General features: G+C 41.9%; 1 protein-coding gene across 1 annotated transcript in view; it reads left to right on the top strand.

The window, feature by feature from the left end:
- kiaa0825 (KIAA0825 ortholog) overlaps nt 1-23,419 on the top strand; it is a 110,943-nt gene that overhangs the window by 40,735 nt on the left and 46,789 nt on the right. The window contains exons 16-21 of the mRNA XM_053326108.1: nt 618-848; nt 946-1,250; nt 1,897-2,003; nt 4,367-4,511; nt 6,075-6,224; nt 7,772-7,866. Of these exons, the coding sequence (XP_053182083.1) occupies nt 618-848; nt 946-1,250; nt 1,897-2,003; nt 4,367-4,511; nt 6,075-6,224; nt 7,772-7,866 (1,033 nt within the window). The remainder of the gene's footprint in view (nt 1-617; nt 849-945; nt 1,251-1,896; nt 2,004-4,366; nt 4,512-6,074; nt 6,225-7,771; nt 7,867-23,419) is intronic.

The raw sequence follows: 23,419 nt of genomic DNA, 5'->3' as shown, positions 1-23,419 counted from the left end.
TTGGCCATCATTTTTGTGTCAATATTATAACAGGTCTGTGGGTCATTAAGAAGTTTACAATTCCAAACCTTACACATCATTTAAAACTTTGAATGGTATTAGAAGCTTTTAGTTGGAGGTCTTATTTTTTCAGATGGAATGAGAGACTTCTTTGTTATTCATGTCTACTTTCAAAATAATTCAAAGCAGGAATGTTTGTTCAACATGCAATATGTCTACTTATTAAACTTAACTGTGCATAATTTGTTTTGAACTAGCCTCGGAAAGGCTTTGACCTGCAGCTAGTGTCTCTGTCAGTTAGTGGTCTCTGAGTGTCATAAAGCATGATGGCACATGTGCCATTGTAGGACACAACTACACAAAATCAGCTGCATCATAATGTGTTTAGTTCAGTTAGTAGAGCAAACATTTTCCATGCCAAACATATCATCTCAAGTGAGACAATTCAGTACTTTTTTTAGCCTATTATTTTGGTTTCTTCTTCCAGTATCTTGACTGGTCCAGTCCTCCTCACAACTGGTCATAACCCAACATGAACTACAAGCTAAACTTTATATATATATATTTTTTACAAACGGCCATCTTTACCTGCCAAATTCATTCACCTTTTTTAGCAGAAACAACACGGAGTCTGCCTGTAGTGGTCAGCTGTGTACGGGCAATAGTTACCAAGTCTACCAACAGCCTCCTGGTACACCTGGTTTCCATGGTGATGGACTGGCAGGCCACAGAAGAGCCCAGTGGAGCCTCATTCAAGCGGGATGTACCAGAGAGTGTCCTGGCTAAAGTACCTAAGGATTGGAACTACATGACAGCGGAAGCACAAGGAAAGGAGACTACTTCTAAGAGTATGTATGGACTGGGCATATCTTCAAGATAAGTAAGGTACTGGAATTTTTTAGGTATTTCCAAAAACTAACAGCTAATGTTTCTTTCTCCTTCCAGCTGTCACATCTCTAGCTATTCAAGCCATGTCTTACATTTTCACCAACCTGCCCTTGGCTGTAGCATCTTTACCTCTCCCCATCCGCTACCTCTTCCAAGTGGCAGAGAAGCACCTCTCCCAGCATAACCGGCAGCTGCGCTTAGTGGGCCTGTTGCTCTGGGCCCTGATAAACTGCCTGATCCAGGGCCTGGAGGACCAAGACACACAAGAACAGATCAGTGGGCTGGCCCTGGACCGGGGCGCCAGGGACCGCCTAGGCCTGCTGGCTGAGTGCCTGCAGGCTTCAATGGGCTTTCAACAAAAGGTAAAGGAAAAGTTTTAGATAATAACAGTCATTGAAATAATGAAGGGCCTTGTGCACTACTAAGAATGTAAAGAAGGACTTTAAACTGGACTATTGTGGTTGATCTTAAAGGTGAAGCCGCTAGCTTATCATTTTATTTTATATTCCATATCTCATGGTATGGTTGATAGAGAGAATGAGATGTTAAATCTAAGTGGCCAACATTTGCTGCTTATTTGTTGAGAGTCTTTGTGATTTTTTTTTTTTAAAGAAGGATTTTTAACAAATAAAATGTACATAAAAAGTAATATCAAAGGCAAAATGAGAAGTATAATTATATTAGTAAAATATTAATTCTAATACTATTTATTTATACAACACTGTTCGAAACACAGTTACAAAGTGCTTTACAATAAAAACTAAACATTTAAAACACATAGATGCAAACTAAAATACCATAATATTAAATTTATTCACCCAAAAATTTCTAAAAGTGATTTTGCAACCCTGACCTCCTCAGGCAAGTCATTCCAAAGTTTACATTTGGTAGGAACAAGCTGAAAGTGTACAGTTTTTATATTTATATATGTTAAAATGGAATACTGACATGGTAAACCAGATTATATTTGAGCTGATGTGTGCCATGTTTTGGTTGTCTGTTTGGCAGGGTGTTCCCAAACCCACAGTGCACAAAGTGCTGCAGGCTCTGGAGGAAAAAAGACCCAAATGGATAAACATACAGCTGCAGAAGGCCCGCAAACTTTGCTCAGACAGGTGAGAGGTCAATTGTCAGGATTTAGCAAGAGGTCAAGGTCAGAATAGTATTGATGTATTTCATATTAATGTTTTCATGCATTCAGGAAAAGTGCTATCACTACTCTCACTTTATATTGATTATTCATGTGAGACATAATTTCATTCAGACCATTTTGATAATAAAAACTGCTTTTTATAAAATTAATACTAATTTCCCAATACATACTTTTAGTGATTTATCAATAATAAGATGGAGGTTGAGGGTTGGTAGTCTGAAGGAGGAGGTACAAACTGATCAAACTGACTGATGATGTATTTAGGCAGTTGACATTCAATATAAATGCTGAATAAAACAATGGCGAGAGTGTGCAGCTTAGATATGCTTTTTTTAATTGAGCATTCAAATTATGATGTATTGTATCATCATGATCATTTTTCATAGAAAACCTCTATGTCTAAGATCAATGCATCTCCGCTATATTTGTTGTGGTAAATGATGGACACGCAGTCTGACTGAGTGGACTGCAGGATGGAGTGATGGGAAAACAGCTTTCACTTTGGGCTGATCTGTGACCTTTGGCTCAGTGCTTTGTAGCTCGTTCCCAGAAATTGCATGTTTTGTGGCTCACTTTATCATAAGAAACTCTGGTTGCATCCATCTTCATAAAAAGGTGATCCAGTGTTCTAACACAACATCTACAATTAAAAAAAAAAGAAAAAAGAAAACAAAAATGGGCAGTTCTAGGAAATCCTGTCTGGTTCAGTGACAGGAAGAGCAGGCAAGATGGGAGGAAAAAAGAGAAGAGATGGGGCGGTGGAGAGGTGGGAAGGAGGTTAGGCGGAAAAGTGAAAGAAGAGTGATTATGTATCACCTGTCGGAGGCATTCAGTGGAATCATTACTATTCATTAAACTAACCTTCACAGGGAAGTGACGCCTGGCTTGTAAACAATCAGAATACAGTGTCAGAAAGAGAGAGAGTGAGAGTGTGGTGGATGTAATAACTCCAAAAACAACTGGCACTTCACTCACTGGCATCTCATGCGCACACACGCACACACACACACACACACACACACACACACACACACACACACACACACACGCACACACACACACACACACACACACACACACACACACACAGGGTGAATCCCTCCCTACAAAGAACATTTGCCCCTTGTGGGCCCTCCCACCTCTGTTCCCTCATCCCACTTTCCCTCCTTCCTTTCCCAACTGTAACCCCCTCCCCACACCACCCACCTTGTCTTTGCAAAGTAATTTGTAGAAGAGAAGATTATTGTTCTCCATCATGGTGACCCTGGCTGGGCTGACGGGATGCATACACAGATGAAGATGAATGCAGTTATTCCTTGGCGGAGGTCTGCCTCTTTCAGGGCACATTGGCCCTAATGACATGATTGATAGGCTGTCCCAAATCCAGAGGGGCCCTCATTAATCACCCCGCTGACTGAATCCAATCATCTGCTTCACCTGCACAGTGATGGACAGGAAAGGATACAGCGCAGGTGCTGACACGGATGCACAGCCACCATCGTCGACAACACCACCGCCGGGCCGCCAGGCAAAAGAATGAGGGGATGTATGGACGAGACAGGACTCCTCTTCTTTTGCCACTCTCAATGTCAAGCAGCCAATGGCTGGCTGACAGGCAACACCGTTTCTGCCACCTTATAATTACAAAGGTGGAGAGAGAGAAAGAGAGAGAGGGGTATGGAGTGGGAAACAAGAGAGAGAACAATGACAGGAAGTGTATGTGATGGGGAAGGTTTGATGGAAGGTAGTGTGATATCCATCCATACAGGAAGGGCAGGAAAATGATGCAGACGTCTGCCAGTGTTGGGGACTGTACATGCGCGAGGACCTTGACACACAATTACACACACACGGATACACGCCTAAGAACACACACACCAATCATTTTTAGTGCCACCAGCATCCTTCGGTCAAAATTCCCCCATGTATCTCATGAATAGTAATAAAAACAGTGGAAATAATTTTATCAGTTTCTCAATAATTTGTATTTCTGACTCACTCTCACCAGCGTTAGCCTTGACCAAGCTGCATGGTTTTTGGCCCTCTAGAGTGACTGGGTTGTCTAAAAGCTGCAAAGAACCTATTTATTTTAAACTCAGTCGTGATTCAGTGAATTTTCTCGCGTATAGCAATTTCTATATTTTATCCCAAATTCCTCTCTAAACTAGAAAATACTTCCTTAGCCAGAGGTGGTATGCATATCTAAGTTCACCCTTCCTCTTTTAGTTTTCTCCCCTTTCTTATTGCCCCACTCTCTGTTTTTTCTGACTTTGTGATTTCTCTCACCTTCGTCTCCTCCTCTTCTCATCTCTGTGTCTCTCTCAGCGTATTTGAGCGAGGAAGGGAGAGTGGAGTCGCTGCAGCTGAACTGACTGAGCAGAAAATAGGCCTGATGCTGCTGGAGGTCTGCCACAAAGCAGGTGGCAGCGACTACCTGAGGCAGATCTATCACATCATCCAAGGCAATGAGGTAGGGAAGCACTCCCTCTCCCCAGCAATTAGGTGGCTGCTGGCCTGAGGCCGCAGGCTGTTCAGGAGGGGGAGACAGAGGGAAGAGGGCTGCTGCCTGTGCAATGTCTGCTTGTTCTGATCTTCTGTTGTTCAGGTGACCTCCAGGGTGCAAACCTACAGTGATTTCCTGTGTTATAAGCTTACCACATGCAGAGGAGAGGGAGCCACATGGAGTTACTACATTCAGTGTAGAGCTCTTTCGGGGAGATCAGAGTGAGAAAGAACAGCAATGGGTTTTTTAAAAAACTCAGAATTCACTTCAAAGAAAAAAAAATTAAATAAAAAGTAGTTGTTCCCAAGAAAGTGCCCAAGTTCATTTAGGTGTCATATTTTAGTGATATTTATTCTCAAGCAGATGCCCAGTAGAAGGATTGGACTCTTTCTGTAAAAAGTACATAGTTACAATGTAAAGTTAAAAAGTAGTTCCAACTTTTTTTTCAAAAGCACTGTATCACATAGAGAGGCAGTGCCTGTAGGGGGATGGTAGATGTATTAAAATAAACCATAGTACCCATGTTCCTTGTAATGTAAAAACTTGTCCCCCAGTGTGACTGTGTAGTTTTATGATATGTTTTAATTGTCTCTTTGTATAAGAATCTACATCATTAAGTCAAGAAATATATTGTAGAAAATACCCAAATTCTTGAATAATGATAGAGAGTACAGGGCCCTCCAAAATCATGACAGCATAGCACATACAGTATTGGTATATGTGTTGTAATAGAGTGTGTTAAGAGTTAGGAGAAGCTGTGTCCTACTGTATAGACTGTCCATTAGACACACAGTGGGATAACACAAACAAAAGCACCCTATACATTACACTGCTGTTGATGGAATCCATGAATAGCTATAAGTCTGCGTTGCAATTTGATAGAATATGGATGGGATTCCCAAGTAGACTTCGAGTTACCCTCTGCTCAGCTTGAGTATCTCTACTCACCCAAGGTCGAGGCAAGAACATGCAGGTCAGGGACATACTGGGCTGGTGGTGAGGCGGAGGGAGTGGAGGTTCGGAGGCCATGTCAAACTGACGGATGGGAATATAGTGAATTCACAACAGGATGCCCATGTACACATACATACACACACACACACACACGCACACATTGAAACATACACACATTCATTACTTTATACTCTACATCTTGCAGGACTCCAGCTCGTAGGATAATAACTGATTAATTTCTCTTCTTGTGAATAGTCAGTCAAAATGGAAAATTTGGGACAGGTTTGTTCATAATTACTATTGCAAGTGAAAATCTTGCAATATCAAAAAATGTTGAATATGTTAATATGTTTATGCTGAATGTCCTTGTGTTCTGTATACTCTGTTGCTCGTTCAGTTTGAGGAAGTTTAGTTTACTTGTATGCAACTTTTTTGGCCTCTCTCTGCTGATCTTAGTGCCAGTTTTTTTCTTTACAGAATATTTTCTGTCAGTCATGATATCGATTTTTTTAAAACCTTGCTGCTTTCTGTCTCTCCTGCTTGTCTCCCCTCTCTCCCCTTCCATCATGGATATAGGAACTGCTGATGTCTAAATTGAGTGGAGACACCAACTCTCCCACTGATCTTCCTCACCTGGTGAACTTTGACCTTGATAGCCATGTGGACACTAAGTGTTTCAACCCACTCCACCAGTTTGAGCATATTGGCAAAAAGAAGCTGCATCAGGTTAGTCAAGTCATCGCAGTTTATTCTAGTCACAAAAATTAATGTAGTTTTTATTTTAGTATTCTCTATAAAACATTGCAATATTGTAGGGATTTTTGGTGTTTCTTTATGTCTTTAAACTTTTTACTGTGTGGGTGTACTTGTGTTGTGCAGGGTCGTGTCATTTCATTTCCTCTCAAGGCCAGAAGCATAATGTTGAAGGTTAGGAGCTATTTGAGTCTCTAGTGAACTGGATACTGTGGCAATCTCTGAAGTTGTCAGGTCTTTGTGGGGCTCAGCTTCCCTATTCTCCATAGGTTGATGCTTTTTCCAAGCAAGAGTTAGGCTGGCAGGAAGAAAGGAATGCTGAAAAGGTGAAAAGATGAGAGAAATTTCCTTTTCATAAAAAAATGAGTTATGTTAAAGGAGAGTGCAGTCTTAAAGTGCACTTCTTTGGGGCTTTGAACCATATACCCTCTTACCCGAAAGTTATTCCCAAGAGTGCCACCAGGATGTTCAGTTAATTGTCAGATTTTTTTTATCCTTAAAGAAGATATGTCTAGCTACAGGTAGTTTTAGTTCAATGTGAAAGCTGTCAGCCACTAGCTCATTTCCCTCCTACTATCTAGGGAAATACCGCTGATATCACACAAAATAAACAACAAAGGCGAGTATTTCCTCAAGACAGGCTTGTGTGTGTCTTTCTACTTTTTAACATGGATTAAATGTATTTATACATTTATGATCCCTTGTAACGTAGCTGCGTCGACGCTATTGTTTTTCAAAAACAGACACGTTTTAATCCTAAGACTTGGCCTGTTTTCGGCTTATCACAGGAGGCTGCATAGCTTTGCATAGAAACACCTTATTAAGAGAATGATTAAAATGCCTTCTCTGCTTCAGGTGCCTGTGTTGTTTGTCAAATAAGATGGAGGGAGGAGAAAAAAAGTTACATCCATCAATCACCTATGAGGAAAGAGCAGAGGGGGGATGGATGGATAGAGGGAACGAGTTGAGTTCTCCTCCTTTTGTCAATAAAACTCAGCCTGGAGTTAAGAGTGACATTTTGGCAATCAAAGCAATCTGATTTTTATTTGCTTTCCCAATACGGTGCTAGTGCCAAGTGTGCGTGTGTGTGTGTGTGTGTGTGTGTGTGTGTGTGTGTGTGAGAGAGAGAGGGAGAGAGAGTTTAAGCAAACGAGAGTGAGAGAGAGAAAGAGGGAGAGAGTAAAAGATTGGGGGGGGGGGGGGCGGGGGGGGGTTGGCGGGGTGCCATTGAAGATGGAGAGAAAAAAAGCAGAGCAGTCAGAAGAGTAACGACTACCTCCCAAAATTGATTTATCTTTCTATAAATGATGGCTACATCCCCCCAAATGGATTTATAAATTAATTGCTGTCTTATTGGAATAAAAACCTTCTTGTGCGGACATGATTGATAGTCTGGTGTTGGTGGCCTGCGCTGGGGATCCCCTCCTCCTTTGTTAGTGGGTCCCAGCTGGAGCGGTAATGCACTGATGGTATTAACCCTGATTAATAACTAACAATACGCTATCCTCATACATCAACAGAGTGCTGTGGTTGACTGGGCATGGGACTGGCCAAGGCTGCTGCCAGCCTATCAGGGCATGAGTCAGGTCACCTTCAAAACTCTACTGGCTAACAGGTAAAACAGTCATTTCACTTGTTACATACACACATGTTGATTGACCACAGAATGTGTCCTTTGGCTCCTCACAGGTGTTTTTGTTTTTGTGCAGTCTTTTCATGACATGAAAGCCTCAGTCCATAGAGGCATGTTATACATCAGTTTTATCTTTACATATACAAAATGAGGTGTTCACCGGGGACTTCTAATGTGAGTTTCCTCCAAATTTCCTTTGGACAAAAGTTCAGCATAAGCTTTAGTCATTTGGGATCATGTAGCCTAACTGCTCTTTATCAGAGCTTCAAACTATATGCTCTATATGCTATAGGCTCCTGTGGCTTCCACAATGGAGGCTGAGCTGTGGAAAGAAGTATTTGCAAAGATGGTATTGGAGTACTGCAATATGCTGTGTGAGGTGAATCATGGATTCCTTTCGTTTTGGATATACGTACATCCACATATGTGACAGACAACTGAAAATGTTTGCAGATTTTGGCAATTGAGGTATGCCCACTCTCTTTGAGTCCTACAGCCTTGAGACACACAAAGAGGTAGTTAGGGATGGAAAAAGTGTGGCTAGCTCAGTTCTTGGTGTCACCTGATTGAAGAGTTTTTCACCCAAGTCCACTGATCGTGTCCCATCCTCCTCTTCCCCCCTCCTCTCCTGTTCTGCTCTGCAACGGGTATAAATATTTATGCAGGTATGTGACACATATTAGATGGCAATACTTCAGGCTGTTCCCTGTTCTCCATTCACAGCTGTCACGCTGCCAGCTATCAGGGAGCCATGGGGCTACTGCACCTTGTCTCCACGCCTACACCCAATCCATTCTAAATCACCGCCATTGTAACACATACACACCTTTCTAACAAAGGGCAAGCTCTGCATCTGCCAAGGACACAGGTCTAATAAGGGTGAAGTACGCAGCTCTATGCTGTGCTGTGACGAGCTTTGTCGTCTTCATGCCTCTACCCTCTCTTCTCGCACACACATACAGTACACACACTATTCATTCTTCCTCCCCTTATATGCTGCTTTGTTGCATGTTAAAACGGATATTGTCATTGCTTGACTGAGCCAAATTAGTGTTGGGCATTTATGAATAGAAGCTGAATGGAGTGGATATGAAGTCAGAGAGAGAAAGAGAGGGAGAGAGAGAGAGAGAGAGAGAGAGAACTTGCAGTTTGAGAGTGTGAGTGACATAAATAGAGAGAGAAAGAAAGAGCAGTCAGTACTGACAGGGCACCAAAAAAACATGAGGAAGGGTCAGAGTGGGAGGGGGTAAAGGTTATATAATTCACCCTAATCTCACAGTATCAAAGTGTCTGAGATTCTGTCATTTGCCTCATTAGCCTCTCTTTGTTGGGCCAGAGGAGCAGATTTCATGGAGGATTTGGTGAATGGCTTTGGTTCTGCCTGAGACGCTGTCACAGAGCAGGAAGTTAGTTTCACGGCTGGTGACATGTAAGCTGTCAAAGTTTTTCTTGCATCCATCTGAGACTCAAAAATATCTCTCAAGCGATAGAAGGCCATTCATAGGATAAGCACACTGATGTCAGATCCACTGATCCGTTTGTTAATGTAGATAGGAATAATGCTTGCTGCATAAGCCCAGACTGAAGTGCCCTCAGCTGTTTTCACCGAGGCTTCATGACAATTACTCCTTTATAACTTCCAGTTGCTGGACAAACCACAGTATATAATCTTACACACTTGACAGTATTCACAGTAATGACACTGTCTTATACTGCACAGAAACACCTGTTACTATGACCTTGTGATGTTCTGTATTTTTAGTCTCCTTGAATGTACACAGCCAATCATTTTTTCACTCCCTGAACTGTGTGAGTTAGCAGTGTGGCCCATTGGCCTCCTATATATTGTTACAGTGGCAGGACAGTTATTGTGCCTAGGGTTTATATCACATTCTAATGGAGCACAGCCATGAGTTAAGGGCAGTAGGCCTTTACACCAGGGCTGTTAAATCACTGTTCAGATGACTTCATTAGCAGAGCAGGACACATGCTGAGACACTTGCGCCTGCACACACATAAATACACACACACACACACACTTTCACCCTGCTACCTTGACGGTGTAGCACCGGGCCAGACAGGAGGGAGAGTGGATTTATACAGGTGTGTGTGTCCTTCTTTGTCACCTGTCACTTCAGTTCCCTCAGCACAATGGCTCATCCATCATCTGTAGATTGAGCTTTTCAGCAGAAACCAGACTGATTAATACTACCCTAGGACCCCCAGGGTTGACTGGCTGCCTGGTCAACCTGGCTTCCTGGCTGGCTTTTTGAAATGATAGATAGATGAATTATGGGTGGGCTAACTTTTTACCCCTCTTGTTTTCTGACTAAATGGGTGTTTAACAGGCTTCATCACTTACTGACTGGTTGCTACAATGTATATAGGGAGCAGTGCTTTTTCAAATATTCATTTATTTTCTTTACCACTTATCCTAGTCTAGAAGGTCTTGCGTGGGGCTAGAGCCAATCTTAGCTGACATAGGACGAGAGGCAGGGTACATCCTGGACAGGTGAATCACGGGACTAACATATAGAGACAGATAACCATTCATACTCACATTCACACCCACGGGCACTTTAGAGTCACCAGTTAATCTAACCTGCATGTTTTTGGTCAGTGGGAGGAAGCTGAAGTACCTGGAAAGAACCCACACAGGCACAAGAGAGTACATGCAAACTCCACACAAGAGGGCCCCACTTGGCTGGTGGGTTCGAACCCAGGACCCTCTTGCTGGGAGCCAACAGTGCTTACCATTACAGGGCCTACTATAATGGAATAACTTCCATGAATTAATAACACTCTGAATGGTATTTTGGCTGACTAATCTGTTGGTTTGTTAGCTTTTTTTTGTTTGTTTTTTTGTGGAAAAATTACAGTTCTTGAAATAGGATTGATAAATGGATAATAGACTGACTGGGAGAATAACTGGTTGATTGGCTTGCTGATAGTTAAATAGGCTACCAGCCTAGCTTTACCCAAATGAGTGGTTTCTATACAAAATTGAATTTTGTAAATCCCTAGAAGTTTCTGGGAATTAAATTGAATTTTATTTTTTGCTGTGAATTTTCACATTTATTTTCATAACCACATCTTTCTATTCTAAAATCTAGTCAGTTTGCCTATATTACACATACACTTGAGTTATGAAAGAGGTATACTGCAGAATCAACATATTATACAGTAACTCATACCATCAAGGTCCATGGGCAGACCTCAGTAAGATCACAGTGTTTTATAGGCTTATATGAACCCACCCACTGTGAATTCACTCATTTACTTCATCGTGAGTCTCTAGCAGCTTTTAAGAGTTCCTTTTTTAAAATGCCAAAATCAATAACATTACATGCTTAGACTGAATATGCACTTGATGTTTCACCTTGAACAAATTGCACACCAAGAGTTCATGTGTATTACCATGATCTGTGGATTGAAATGTTTCCATATTGCCTCAATCTTTGGCTTCAAGTTATGAGCTACCCTTTTTTGTGGAGGCATGGAGTCAAAGTACTAAGTGATTCAACTGATACTGAATAGTTTCTCTTCAACTAGTGATAAATAGATAACTCATCTGCTTTGTCCTTGGTCACTTTTGAAATCCTCTTTTCTTTAGTGAACACTTCTGTCACAGCATACTTTGGTAGGAAAGAATCACAATTGCTGGCTTTTCTCTTGTGTTACAAGGCCTTTATGAACTGTAGCCTTTCATGTCGTTTTTCTCCTGCCAAGGAAAATACAACAAATCTTTGAAAAAGTACGGGCTATTGCTGGAGACAAGAGTCACATTTGAACTGTCATCTGCCAAGGTGACTTTTTTAACCAGTTTGCTTGCATGTGTCTAAGTCAGAGAAGGTCCTCTGACCTGGTTGACAAAGGGTAGCCAAGTATGAGAGATGAGGCTTCATGTGTCAGAGGGTGGCTCTTCTACTCCATCATAGGCACCTAATATCACCCAAGGACATTCATACTTACATCTACAACGCTGGTCCACTGCTCTGGGTCCCGTTTCCACAAAATGGGACAGTTCAAAGTTTATTTTTATACATTAGCCAACAGTGACTTTAAAGTTCAGTACGTATTGGCCTTTGCCATTTTCACAGCTAATATGCTGAGCAAGCACTCATCTTAACTATTTTATTCTACACATTGACAGTAAGAGAGCAATAGTAGCATTAACTCTTAGATTTTGTAGCATAATAGCGTAGGCTACACTGTAACTACTGAACACTAAAGCATTTCCTCTGCATTGTCTCATTGTTGCTGTTACCCCCCAGGTCTATAACAATAGCAGTTTGTGGAAAAATGCCAGTCTGTGGCATTCTCTTGCTTGAGCGGCTCCTTAAATTGCGGCGATAGACGCTTGTGCTTTCATAAAGTGGGCAATCGCCATCTGTTCCTTGGCGCTGCCATATGGTGGGTCTTTTTCTCAGGGAATAAAATAAAAACAAATATGTCAGAATGTTCGTCTTCCTCCACGGACGCTGATCAACCTGGGGAGAAGCTGGATCTCAGTGTGTCTGGATTAATGGTCTTACTTTACGCTTCAGGGAATGAGGGAGTGTGTGCCAGTGGTTGGTGGGTTTGTGTGTGAGTATGTGCGCATGCATGTGCGAGGGTATGAGCACACTAATTCACATTTACGTACCTGAAAGTATGTTTGGAATCATTTATCTGACTTAAAGGGTTATGTTACCATACCATTTTGAGCAGTTGGTTGCTCTAGTCTTGGAAGCATTAAAAACACAGGAGAAAAGAGCTTCAAGGTTAGCCAGAGTGACATTTCATGGCTGTCGCTGCCAAAGAAACAAGAAGAAACGCTCTCAAGCCATCATCAGGCTCTCCATCTTGTGAGGCCAGAAATTCAAAAGACGTGTCACTTTTGAAAATCAGGAGAGTGTGATGTGTCATTGAGGAAGGGCTTCTTTCTTCTCTCGTTGATCCCCTTGTGTGTGACCCTCCGCTGACTGACAGCAAGGGATGGGAGTTTGTGTTGGTGGAGACAGAATACATCTTTTGTCTGCTTGGTTATACATGGTGTGTTTTGTCTTTGCTAGCCTTGGACAGCACTGACACATTGAGGTTTTCATTAGCCGTAAGCAGGTGACGGGGAGAGGGGCGAGCTTATGCGCATGAGTCTGTTTCTATGCCTGCCTTGGTGCATACATATCTGCACTGCACCAACTTGTATACTGTATGCATATCATGGAGGGCGTACATGTGTCTGCCTGCATGTGAGTGAATGTTCACTCTTATATTTCAGTATGTGTGATATTTGGAGGTTTGCTCCAAAGGCGAATAAATCAGTGATGCCTGGGATAAGGCCGTGGCCCCTCCTCAAACTGCACAGACAAGCTGAGAGGCTCATTAATCAAACGGCCAGTCACAGATGTGATAGCTTCCACACAAACCGCCAGCAGACTGTGAAAGTCACATCCAACAGAGTCAACTGTCAGCCAGGCAGGCAGGCAGGCAGGCCGCACTTTTCCTCTCTCCTCCACTTTCTCACTCTCTCTCCCCACTGTTGTATTTATCTCTCAGTCTCCCCTTACTCTCCTTCTCTCACCTCCAGCATGATGCCTCGTTGTGATACATCTGAAATATTTGTCTTGTCCATCTAAAAATGAGCTGGAGGGTCGAGGCAAATCTATCTTCTCAGAGAGTGGTCATGGTCAAACTATTCCATAGACATGAGACATCAGTCATTACTGTACATTGCTCTGTTCTCTGTGGTTATAGCAGACGGTCCATTGTGGTACAGTACAGTTTAACAATAAATGTTCCTCAGACTTCAGCTATCTACATTCTCTTGTAACGTAAATAATTCATTCAAACTGTGAAAGTTGATAAAAGGGCAATAAATTTGTGTTAAGTTTAAAAACATACTACGACTGATAGGTAAATATATAATGTATACAGCTTATGTAGTACATTTTTCTCATAAAGTGCAAATACTGTATTTGTATGTGTCATTTTGACCAGACAGTGCACTTAGGGATAAAATAAGTGTGCCTCCATCATGCAGTGATGCGAAAATGTAAAATCTGGTTATTATATCATATATCACATTTTCCAACCATTTTACTGCTTCAATCTGCACACCCAAGGGGTTTGAATTGGTTACAATTGCTAACAATTGTTACAATAATATCACCATTCACTGACAGAATTGTCTCTGCATAGTGATTATGCCACAGGACAAGCCTCTCAGCAGGATTACCTGGTCATCCCTAGTGTATTGTGAACTTTCAGCACATTCTTGTGACATCTTTAAATTTCCTCCCAGAAATATTGCAATTTTGGATACTTTCATAACATAAATAGCAATCTCTGTGATTGTTCCAACTTCCAACCTTGGATGGATAAATAGTTGGAGAGACTTGGTAACATCAGAGCTGAATGAAAATGCCACTTAATCTAGTAAAAAGCCCTCCAAGGATGGATAGAAATGCTGGATGGAACAGGGACAAGACAAAGCCCCCGTTCCTGATTAAAAATGGCAAGTCCCAAGGCTCCTCAAATACACTGGGGTGTTTGATGGTACAAATATAAAGACAATGTTCCACACAGCAGGGGGAAGCAATGTCTCTGTCTTTAGTATGGATATTGATGGAGGAAATGGATTTCTGTTTTTAAAATGCCAGAACTTTGAGGCTGACACCAGTACAGTTGGAGCCTTACAAAGCCAAACTGCTTTGCAAGCCCATAAACCTTGTGAACAGATTTTCTAAGTATAAAATTAGCCATGATTCAGCACTTGCGGGCTTATTTAACACTTTTCTTTTCAAGCCACCACCATGTCTTTGACAAAAAAAAGAAGCAAAGACCAATGACAGCCCAGAGAAATTCTTTCATGTTGTCATTGTTTGAGTGAAGAAGTGAGAGATCAGTCTATCATCTCTTGTACAACAGACTTAAAGTAATGTGTGTCTCAGTAAGATGCCATTTGATTCTTGTCAGATTACATGAGTGAAATTGTCATCTTGCATTGACAGACTTGTATAGCAGTAATATAATTATAATATATGTAACAAATTCAGTATTACTACAATACCAAAGCAAACAAAAACATGATATGACAATAACATCCCAGTCTAGTGGTCACTAAGATGCTTTTCTAATTTAGCACACTTGTTAACTGTAAGTACTTTATTACCTCACCTGATTTTGGGAACTTTGTAGGAACTTTTGCTTTTGCAGATTGTACAATGTCAGCTCTGTCAGCAAAATAATTCAATATTTTGCCCCTGGAACCAGTTTTGTCAACCAGTTTAGATAAACTGGGACCCAGTTCAAGACATGGAGGACTGTTTGACGCTGTTGCCATGTTTCCTGCTGATTTACTGAGTTGACTTTTTAGCTGACTGCAGCAGTCCATTGTCAAGAGCCAGACTGTGACCGTCTGTTCTAGTCCATCATTGTATTTGTCTTCTTTTTTCCAAATATTCTACTCCATGTGTCATCTTTATTCAGACACTGTGGAGTGACACTGAGTTAGGCTTTTACCTTGCAGAAAATGTGTCAGAAAGTGTGTCTGTTTCATGGTTGTATTGAAGGATTTTACTGTAAAATTCAATGTTAAGTAAAAAAAATTAATAATTACATTTTGTTTGCAGTGTCAATACAGCAACTGCACTGCACATACTCAAATCATTAAAATAGTAACAGGTAGAATTGATATAACCAATGATTATATGAGTTATGGTGGTTTAACACATTGGAATTAGAGATATCATCCCCATGCATTAAAGTGAAAGTCTAACTTTATTTCTGGAATCAGCCAGATATAATGTTCATATATTTTACAGTGAGCCTCTCTATACTCAATGTAAGAAACTCTGGATAAGAGTAACTAAACCCATAAAACTTAATGTATATGTGTGTGTGTGTGTGTGTGTGTGTGTGTGTGTGTGTGTGTGTGTGTGTGTGTGTGTGTGTGTGTGTGTGTGTGTGTGTGTGTGTGTGTATACACTCTTATATGAGCCTATGTGACGGTGTGGGTTTGTTTTGGTGGTACATCATGAGGTTGTATCCTGTCGCCAGGCTCATTAGCCTGTCGGCGGCACCCAGGCTGCCCCAGCCAATCGCTGCTCTCCGCTATGCTCTGCCATTTGCATGTGGTCCAGGAAGAGATAATTAGAGGGATCTCTGCCTGTCACTGTTAATCTGGGACTTAGTGAAGGGCTGTGACGCCGACATGCTGATGGACTGACACACATCTCTACACACATACACACACACACAGTGTGGCATCATACTCATGTACACACACTGGCATCAGATGCGCACACATTGACTGTGAACCCCACAGCAAATACAGTACATACACTCACACTAAGTCTATGCACTGGCAAACACATAACACTTGAACACACACACACACACACACACACACACACACACACACACACACACACACACACACACCCTGACCTTGTCTCTCTTATGTTTCCTTAGTAGTGGAGTATTAGTTTTTATTAATTCTCATTTTGACCTATGACCAATATAGTTAGGATGTGAAAGTTTGTTTTATGTCTAATACCACACTTCATATATATCATACAGTAAATCAGAGCTGTCTCTCCACTGGTATGTCAATGATAGTATGTTTACTCAGTGGCTGCTTACATGTGTTGTACTATACTGTTGACACAGGTTTTAGATCCCTGTTCAGATAGACTGTGTGCTTGTTGCTTCCCAAACAGGCAGAATGCTCAGTAAGCCTTTTGAACAGGCCCAGCTGTCAGCTTTATATACTTTCACACATGCACACGCACACACACACACACATGCACACAGACACACTTGCACTCTCACATTCCAACAAACATGTCCATGCGCTCATGCACTGGCACATTCCCAACCATACACACACTGAAAACACGCACTCACTCGCACATTGCTGATTGGCATGCCTCCTGTTTTCCCATAATTCCAACTGATTTATCCAATCAATCTCACCTGGAGAGCTGCTAAAGCGTTGACTAATATTAAGAGTAGAACATGCAACAATTAAAACATCCTTCAGGTAATTACAGAGCTAGTTTAACAGCAAACAACTGAAGCATTTTATACATTCAGCATGTTGCCCGTGTGTTTGTATTTGTGCGTATTTGATAGTTAAACGGAGGCAATGAGGTACATCTGTGAATGTTACAGCCTTTAATGTACATGTCACATATTATGTAAAATATTGCATCATTAGCTGAATGTGTCTATGCAAATATTGACTTTGTTCACATAATTGAATATCATAGATGTTTATTCTCCTGTACAAGAAAATCCCAACTCCTGTGTAAAAGGCTGGATAGATGTTCTTGTCACTGCAAAGCCTATTTTCCACGCAAATGACAACTAGTCCTTTTTGCGCACTGTGGGACTGTTTAATGGTGCATGTTGAGAGTGAGGGTGAGCACCATTGCTGACCTCATCCGTCCTGTTCTGTGACCCTGTGTCGCCACTGATGGCACATAATAGTTGACACTTGACTTTAGGGGCTCTTTAAGTGCCAAGAGTGCTTGAGGCCCTGGATTCATATTCTAATGCTGTCATCTTTGTACTTTGTGCCTCTACCTTTTGTTCATGAGCTCCCTCTACACTTGTTTCCACTTTTTCTTTGCCTTTCTTCATCACTCTCTTTCTATCTTTCGTTCTCTTGTCTCACACACGAATACACACATGCAATCACACGCACGCACTAACACTTAGACCTACTCAGACACACTTTCGCTGAATTGAAATAGCCTGTACCGCCCTCTTGCCCCTGTGCCATCACAGGTAAGCACAGAGGTGCGCTTGTCTTGACACTTGTCTTGACAAATCTGTAGACAGCCAGGGCGAACACTCCAGCACCAACCTCTCCTTTCCTCTCCTCTCCTCTCCTCTCCTCTCCTCTCCTCTCCTCTCCTCTCCTCTCCTCTCCTCTCCTCTCCTCTCCTCTCCTCTCCTCTCCTCTCCTCTATTCTCCTCTACTCTCCTCTACTCTCCTCTCCTCTCCCTCAGCTATGGCAGTAGTGATATTATTCCTTGTCTTACCCTTTTCTGTCTGTTTTACAGCAGTTTTTTTACTGGAGTTTGTCCACCTAATACTGGAACAATGCACATAAGACAGGGAAGATAAAATGTATAAAAATGCTGTCTCACACCATACAATAAATTATTTGGGATCATGTAGACTTCCTCCCTTGCATGATAGAATTTACACCCATGCCTCTGTATCACTTCTCTATTCTGTGAAGCTTAGCAAGTCTTTTAAATATTACAGCATCTCTAGCCAACTGTATTTTAAACATTAAATTAATGCATTGACGAGTGAGTTAACTCTGATGTAGATGGAATCAAAAAAGATCCACATTATAAGAAGTGATAAGCGGAATGGAAAAGTACATTTCCTAGCAAATTCCCATTTATTGTAAACTAAAAGAATAATTTAAATGTATGCCAACCCCTAATTATAGTCTATGCATGCATGAATACTGTAAATATGGTGACCAAGACACTTGCCAGTCTATGGCAAATGGCAAGTGTTTGGTCTCTCCCTTCGCCTTGCCTCCTTCTGTTTCCCCCACCTTTGCAGCTTTTTACTTGGTTTCTTTCAACTTTTTCTCTTTTCACCTGCTCTGGCTCCCTCTCTCTCCTATCTTCTCAGAGAAACCATCATGGGTCATGTTTTTCTGAGTCTTTGATCACTGAGTAGTCTTTCAGCATGTTGACTACAAGGCCTCTCACCTCCCCAGTGGTTGTTGCAAAGAGGGGGCACACTTATCTGGCTTCTATGATGTTGATGGTTGAAAGCATTTGCTGATGTTGAAAGTGTGTGTGTGTGTGTGTGTGTGTGTGTGTGTGTGTGTGTGTGTGTGTGTGTGTGTGTGTGTGTGTGTGTGTGTGGGTCCACTCAGACATGATGAAAGACTTATAACATTGGATCCATGTTGCAGCTATATTGTAGATATGTTCTAAGTTAGATTATAAGCAAGGCATTGTTATCTACTCTAACTTAAAGAAAGGGTAATGATGATGTCATAATGCTGTCATCATTGGGAGGAAAAAGCTCAGCACTTAAAATCCTGACATTGTTTTTAAATAGCTTAAAAGGTTGGAATTTTGATCTCCTACCAGTTTGAGCATTCATCCATCTCTGTTTGTTCAGTTATTGCATGGAAAACCTCCTTTACTGTGCTATAATGGGTTTGTCCTCAGGGCACAAACTCCGGTTCAAATAGAAAAAGCCTTTTCTTCCCCAGTCTTTACACCTCATGTGTAAACGATGGTTGGGTGTCTGAGAGCTTTGCCGCTCCATCCAACTGCAGAATTCTCCCTTTTGTAAGATGCAGGGGATGGCCTTGATGTGACAGCTTGCGATGTTAGCCCAAGTTGTTTTTGACAGAAGACAAAGAAAAAGGAAAGGAGGGAAAGAAAAAATTGAAACATAAAGGCAAAGCACTGGAATTTTTCTTCTGGGGTGAATTGCCTTTGCAGGAATCAATTCTTTCTCTCCTTCATTTTCTTGAAAAAAAACATCTTTGTTTTGTATCTTTTCTCTGTCATGACTGTTAAGAACAGTCTGTTTGATTGAATTTGCCACTGGAGACATTTAGTGATCTTGATGGATTCTTAAGATGCAGGACCTGGCTTGCTGGAAGCATCTTTTTAGATGTTTTTTTTTTTTCCCTATGACATTATGGAAACTGCTCTACCCTTTACAGAAGACTGAACGGAGAGTGGTATTATTTGACATATTGTACTGCTACATGCCAGTCTATAAGAATGCCAATGACAATCATAGGAAAGGACATTTAGATTACTGTCGAGGCTCCCTGTCCCGTCTCTTCCTATCTAGTCTCCTATCACTCCGTTTGTTTTGTCTGTCTTCTCTTCATCTTGACTTTAACTTGTAATGATGAAGAGCTGGTCAGGGGGGTTTAGCGTGTGTGTGTATGCGTCTGTGCGTGGGAGGTTGTGAGCCTGGTATGTGTGCATATGCATGTGTGCCCAGTATCCCCACCCTCACTGAGTCAGAGTGTGACCCTTGGACTGTACCTTGCAATCAGTCAGCCTGCCTAGCCCTCCTGTCTGAGTGTTCCTCCTCCAGCCCTTTAAAAGAGCCCTTCTTATCACCATGTGGTAGACCTTCCCTCTGCCCCTGACTGTTCTCAAGGTTAGCATCACTCTATGGCCTTTCTGTTTCCACTATCCTTCATATACACCTTACTGGTATCGTGTCCATTTTGTGAATATTACACAGTCTCATAAAGGAGTCTAGGTGTTGGAGGTGTTTTACCTCCCTCTAGCCCTTTTTCTCAAGCCTTTACCAGCGCTCTCCACATAGCCCTCTGCTAGTGCTCTATTCAGTGCTTAACATACACCTTACAATGGAGTGGAAGTTTAAAGGTTGCTCGACCTCCTCCACACACACACACAAGCACTTCCACCCCCACCTTCACCTTGTCTCAAGGTGTGTCCCTTCCTGCTCGTGTCTTTTTTTATTTCTTTTCTTGTCACAGTGCTTACACGTACACTCTCATCCTTAGATGCTTTGTAAAAAAAACACTGAGAGCAAAAGTTTGGCCCACTATCATCTCTCTCCTTCCCTTTTTTCTTGTTCTTTCTTGGAAGGCTTAGCCACCTCCTCCAAGGGCATCTGTAGGGTCTTTAGTTTTGATGCCCACATGGCTAGTGGAGAGGTCAAAATGCCTGTGGTAATCTTAGAGTCTGCCAACAGTATAGGCTTTTCAAGGAGGCTCTCCTACATGTACACTATATTCATATCTGAGTGCACGTGGTATAATCTGAGTTTAGCACTAAACATTTTAGAATACTACATAAGTCAAGGCAATTGCAAAGGAAATTGCAAAATCAATTAAAATATTCCCTTTCACTTTATTAATTTACGGTTCAGGGTATTTGGTAGTCTATCTTCAGTGTGGTGTAGTTATTGATGTGGCTCCTGGATATTTTAGATTATTGGTATCTACAGTGATAAAAACAAACATCAGTGAACCAAACCAGTACCAGTAGCAAATGTTTTATTAGATGGTCTTCTCTTTCTTTTTGTTATATGCCTCATCACAAGTGTGTTCTTACCTGTAATTGTACCGTAGTAAGACCAGGTGGGGAAAGTTGGGAACGCACAGCCACAGTAGATGTTATACGCTGTAATTCACTGTTATACATCAATGTGTTTGTGTGACTGGGCCTGAGAAATTTTGTATTTGAATATTATTGGTGTAATTGTAGATTTCAAAATGTTCAATATTTGGTTAGTTATGCAAAATCCTTCATTAACCCTTTAAGCATGAAGTTGACAATGTGTAACATGTAAGTTAAAAGTGCACAAGTGTCTCCTTTGACACAGTAACATAAAGCATTAGACACTCTAGGCTCATCACTTCCTATTTAGGAGGTTGTGTCCATGCTGTGGGAGGCCAGTTTGGGCTGATATCTGTCTCTCTGTATCTGTATCACTGAGTGCAGATATGGCTGATATCTCTGTCATCTCAGCATCTCAGACCTGACAGCTCTGATCATAATCAGCCCCCCTTCGGCTGTCCCTCTGCTATCTTTTTTTCTCTCCTCTGTATCACAACCTTACTTGTACATTATAACAGGTGTATTTGTATGTCTCTGTCTGTTGTTTAGTGTTGCACCTCCGTCTCCATATCTCAACAACAATACTCTTTCTTATTCTCATCCTTGCAGTAATAGTGCACTTTGGGAATATACACTGTATGCAAAGGGAGTTACTGTTGGAAGTGATTCTGCTGTTATTTCTGTACAGGGTTGTGAGTGTGTTGGTGTGTGTTTGTTATTGTGTGTGTGTTTGTGTGTAGGTAGGTGGGTGTGTGTCAGAGAGCATTTACAAAGGGATCAGCCCTGGGGGTGTCGGTGCATCGCTGCAGTGGAGGGAGAGCAAAGAGGGTGGAGGCGAGCCAGTTCACAGCAGATGTAGCAAACAGCCAACTAGCTTGAAAACCTTGCCTCACTTGGCTGTACACTGCACAGTTCACTACTTATTTATTTATTTATTTGGGTTGGGGGGCAAATGTATGTTCAGTGGCGCTGGATATCAGTGACAGGAAGGATCAAAGAGCGACACCATAAATGAAGCTGTCAAAGTGGCCCGACAGCTGGGTCCCGAGGCGAACATCCCTCACTCGCACATTTTATTATGATCGCAGCGAAAACCTCACAGCAAGAAGGAAAGAGAGAAGGAGAAAAAAAAAGAACTAGAGAGAAAGAAAAAGAGACAAAACGAGCGCCGCTGTATTATTGCTGTCCATGATGGAATGAATTATGAATGTGTGGAGGGGATTAGGAAACAATGGTTGAAGTCAGTAGGATACTCGCCTAGTTTCCTCACCCTCAGCCCGGCAACTAATTAGCACTTTCAACACCAGTGTATGATCTCATTAATGTGATTTCTGCTTATGTAACGTGCATGCACACACGCACACTTACATACAAACATATGCACACACAGCGATTGCACTGTTATTACATAAAGCAAATGAACGTGTGGGTGAAAATGCATTGTTTATTGTTGAGTTAATACAGTTAGACTGAATGAATGAATCAAATGTTTTTCTAATGTTGAGATTGCAGTAATGCTGTAGGTTTAGTTGACAGTGGCGTTCAGTGTTTCAGGCATTTACACCAGGCTTTCCCCTTATGTGTTGCAATTATAAAAGCAATTTGATAATGTGTGATGAATATCATCACTCATGGTATCATAGTGTTGATTGGTCCACAGAAAAGACAGTTACACTCCTGGATTATTTCTGTACTACCTCAGTAGGAAAAGAAGACAAGTACTGGTGGTACAAATGTGTAATGTTTTAAAAGGCAGGAATATAATTTTTTCACATAATTGCCCAGTCTATTTGTATAGTAGATACAATTCACATCAGCTAATTAGTATCCACACACTGAGATATGGGGAGAGGGAGAGGAAAAAAAGAGGGGGAGAAGCAGGGAGAGGGTAAGGGTGGATAATTAGACAGAATTAAGCCATCTCTTTTAATCTAGCCCCTGAAAGAAAGAGGGAGAGAAAGAAAGAAAAATGGGGTGAGGGGTGGGGGTTCTGGGGGTGAGGTCTACACATTCACCCCTCTGCTCTCTCTCGCTCCCTCACTCCCTGTCTGGCAGAGGGTGTGAATGTGTGGGAAAAGAGGGGCCTGGTGCCGTAGCCTCAGCAGAATAGATCAGCTTGTGTTTCTGAGGCTCTAGAAGTGTCCCATTGTCATGATGTCACTGCAACTCAAGAAGGCTGACCTCTGACCCCTATGGATTCATGGCAGCCCAACGCAGCACCCCCACACCCCACCATCGCCAAAAAGGCCAGATTGCCGCTGGGCGCCCACTAGGGGGTACCCAAGCCTTTTGCTGTGGAAATCGAGGTGCTTGCGGCTTTACGGCGCGAAACTCACAGTATATTTGCCAATGAATCCGTCTGTCTATGTCCCCCTGATTAGGGGTCCTTTCCCTCGCTCTACCCTGCTCTTTTTTTCTCCTTGTTTTCCCTCAGTTGCTCTGCTATCCT

The sequence above is a fragment of the Scomber japonicus genome, chromosome 9 (assembly GCF_027409825.1).
Source record: "Scomber japonicus isolate fScoJap1 chromosome 9, fScoJap1.pri, whole genome shotgun sequence".
NCBI lineage: Eukaryota > Metazoa > Chordata > Actinopteri > Scombriformes > Scombridae > Scomber > Scomber japonicus.
The sequence above is the reverse complement of the archived record's forward strand: the minus strand, read 5'-3'. Positions and strand labels throughout refer to the sequence as shown.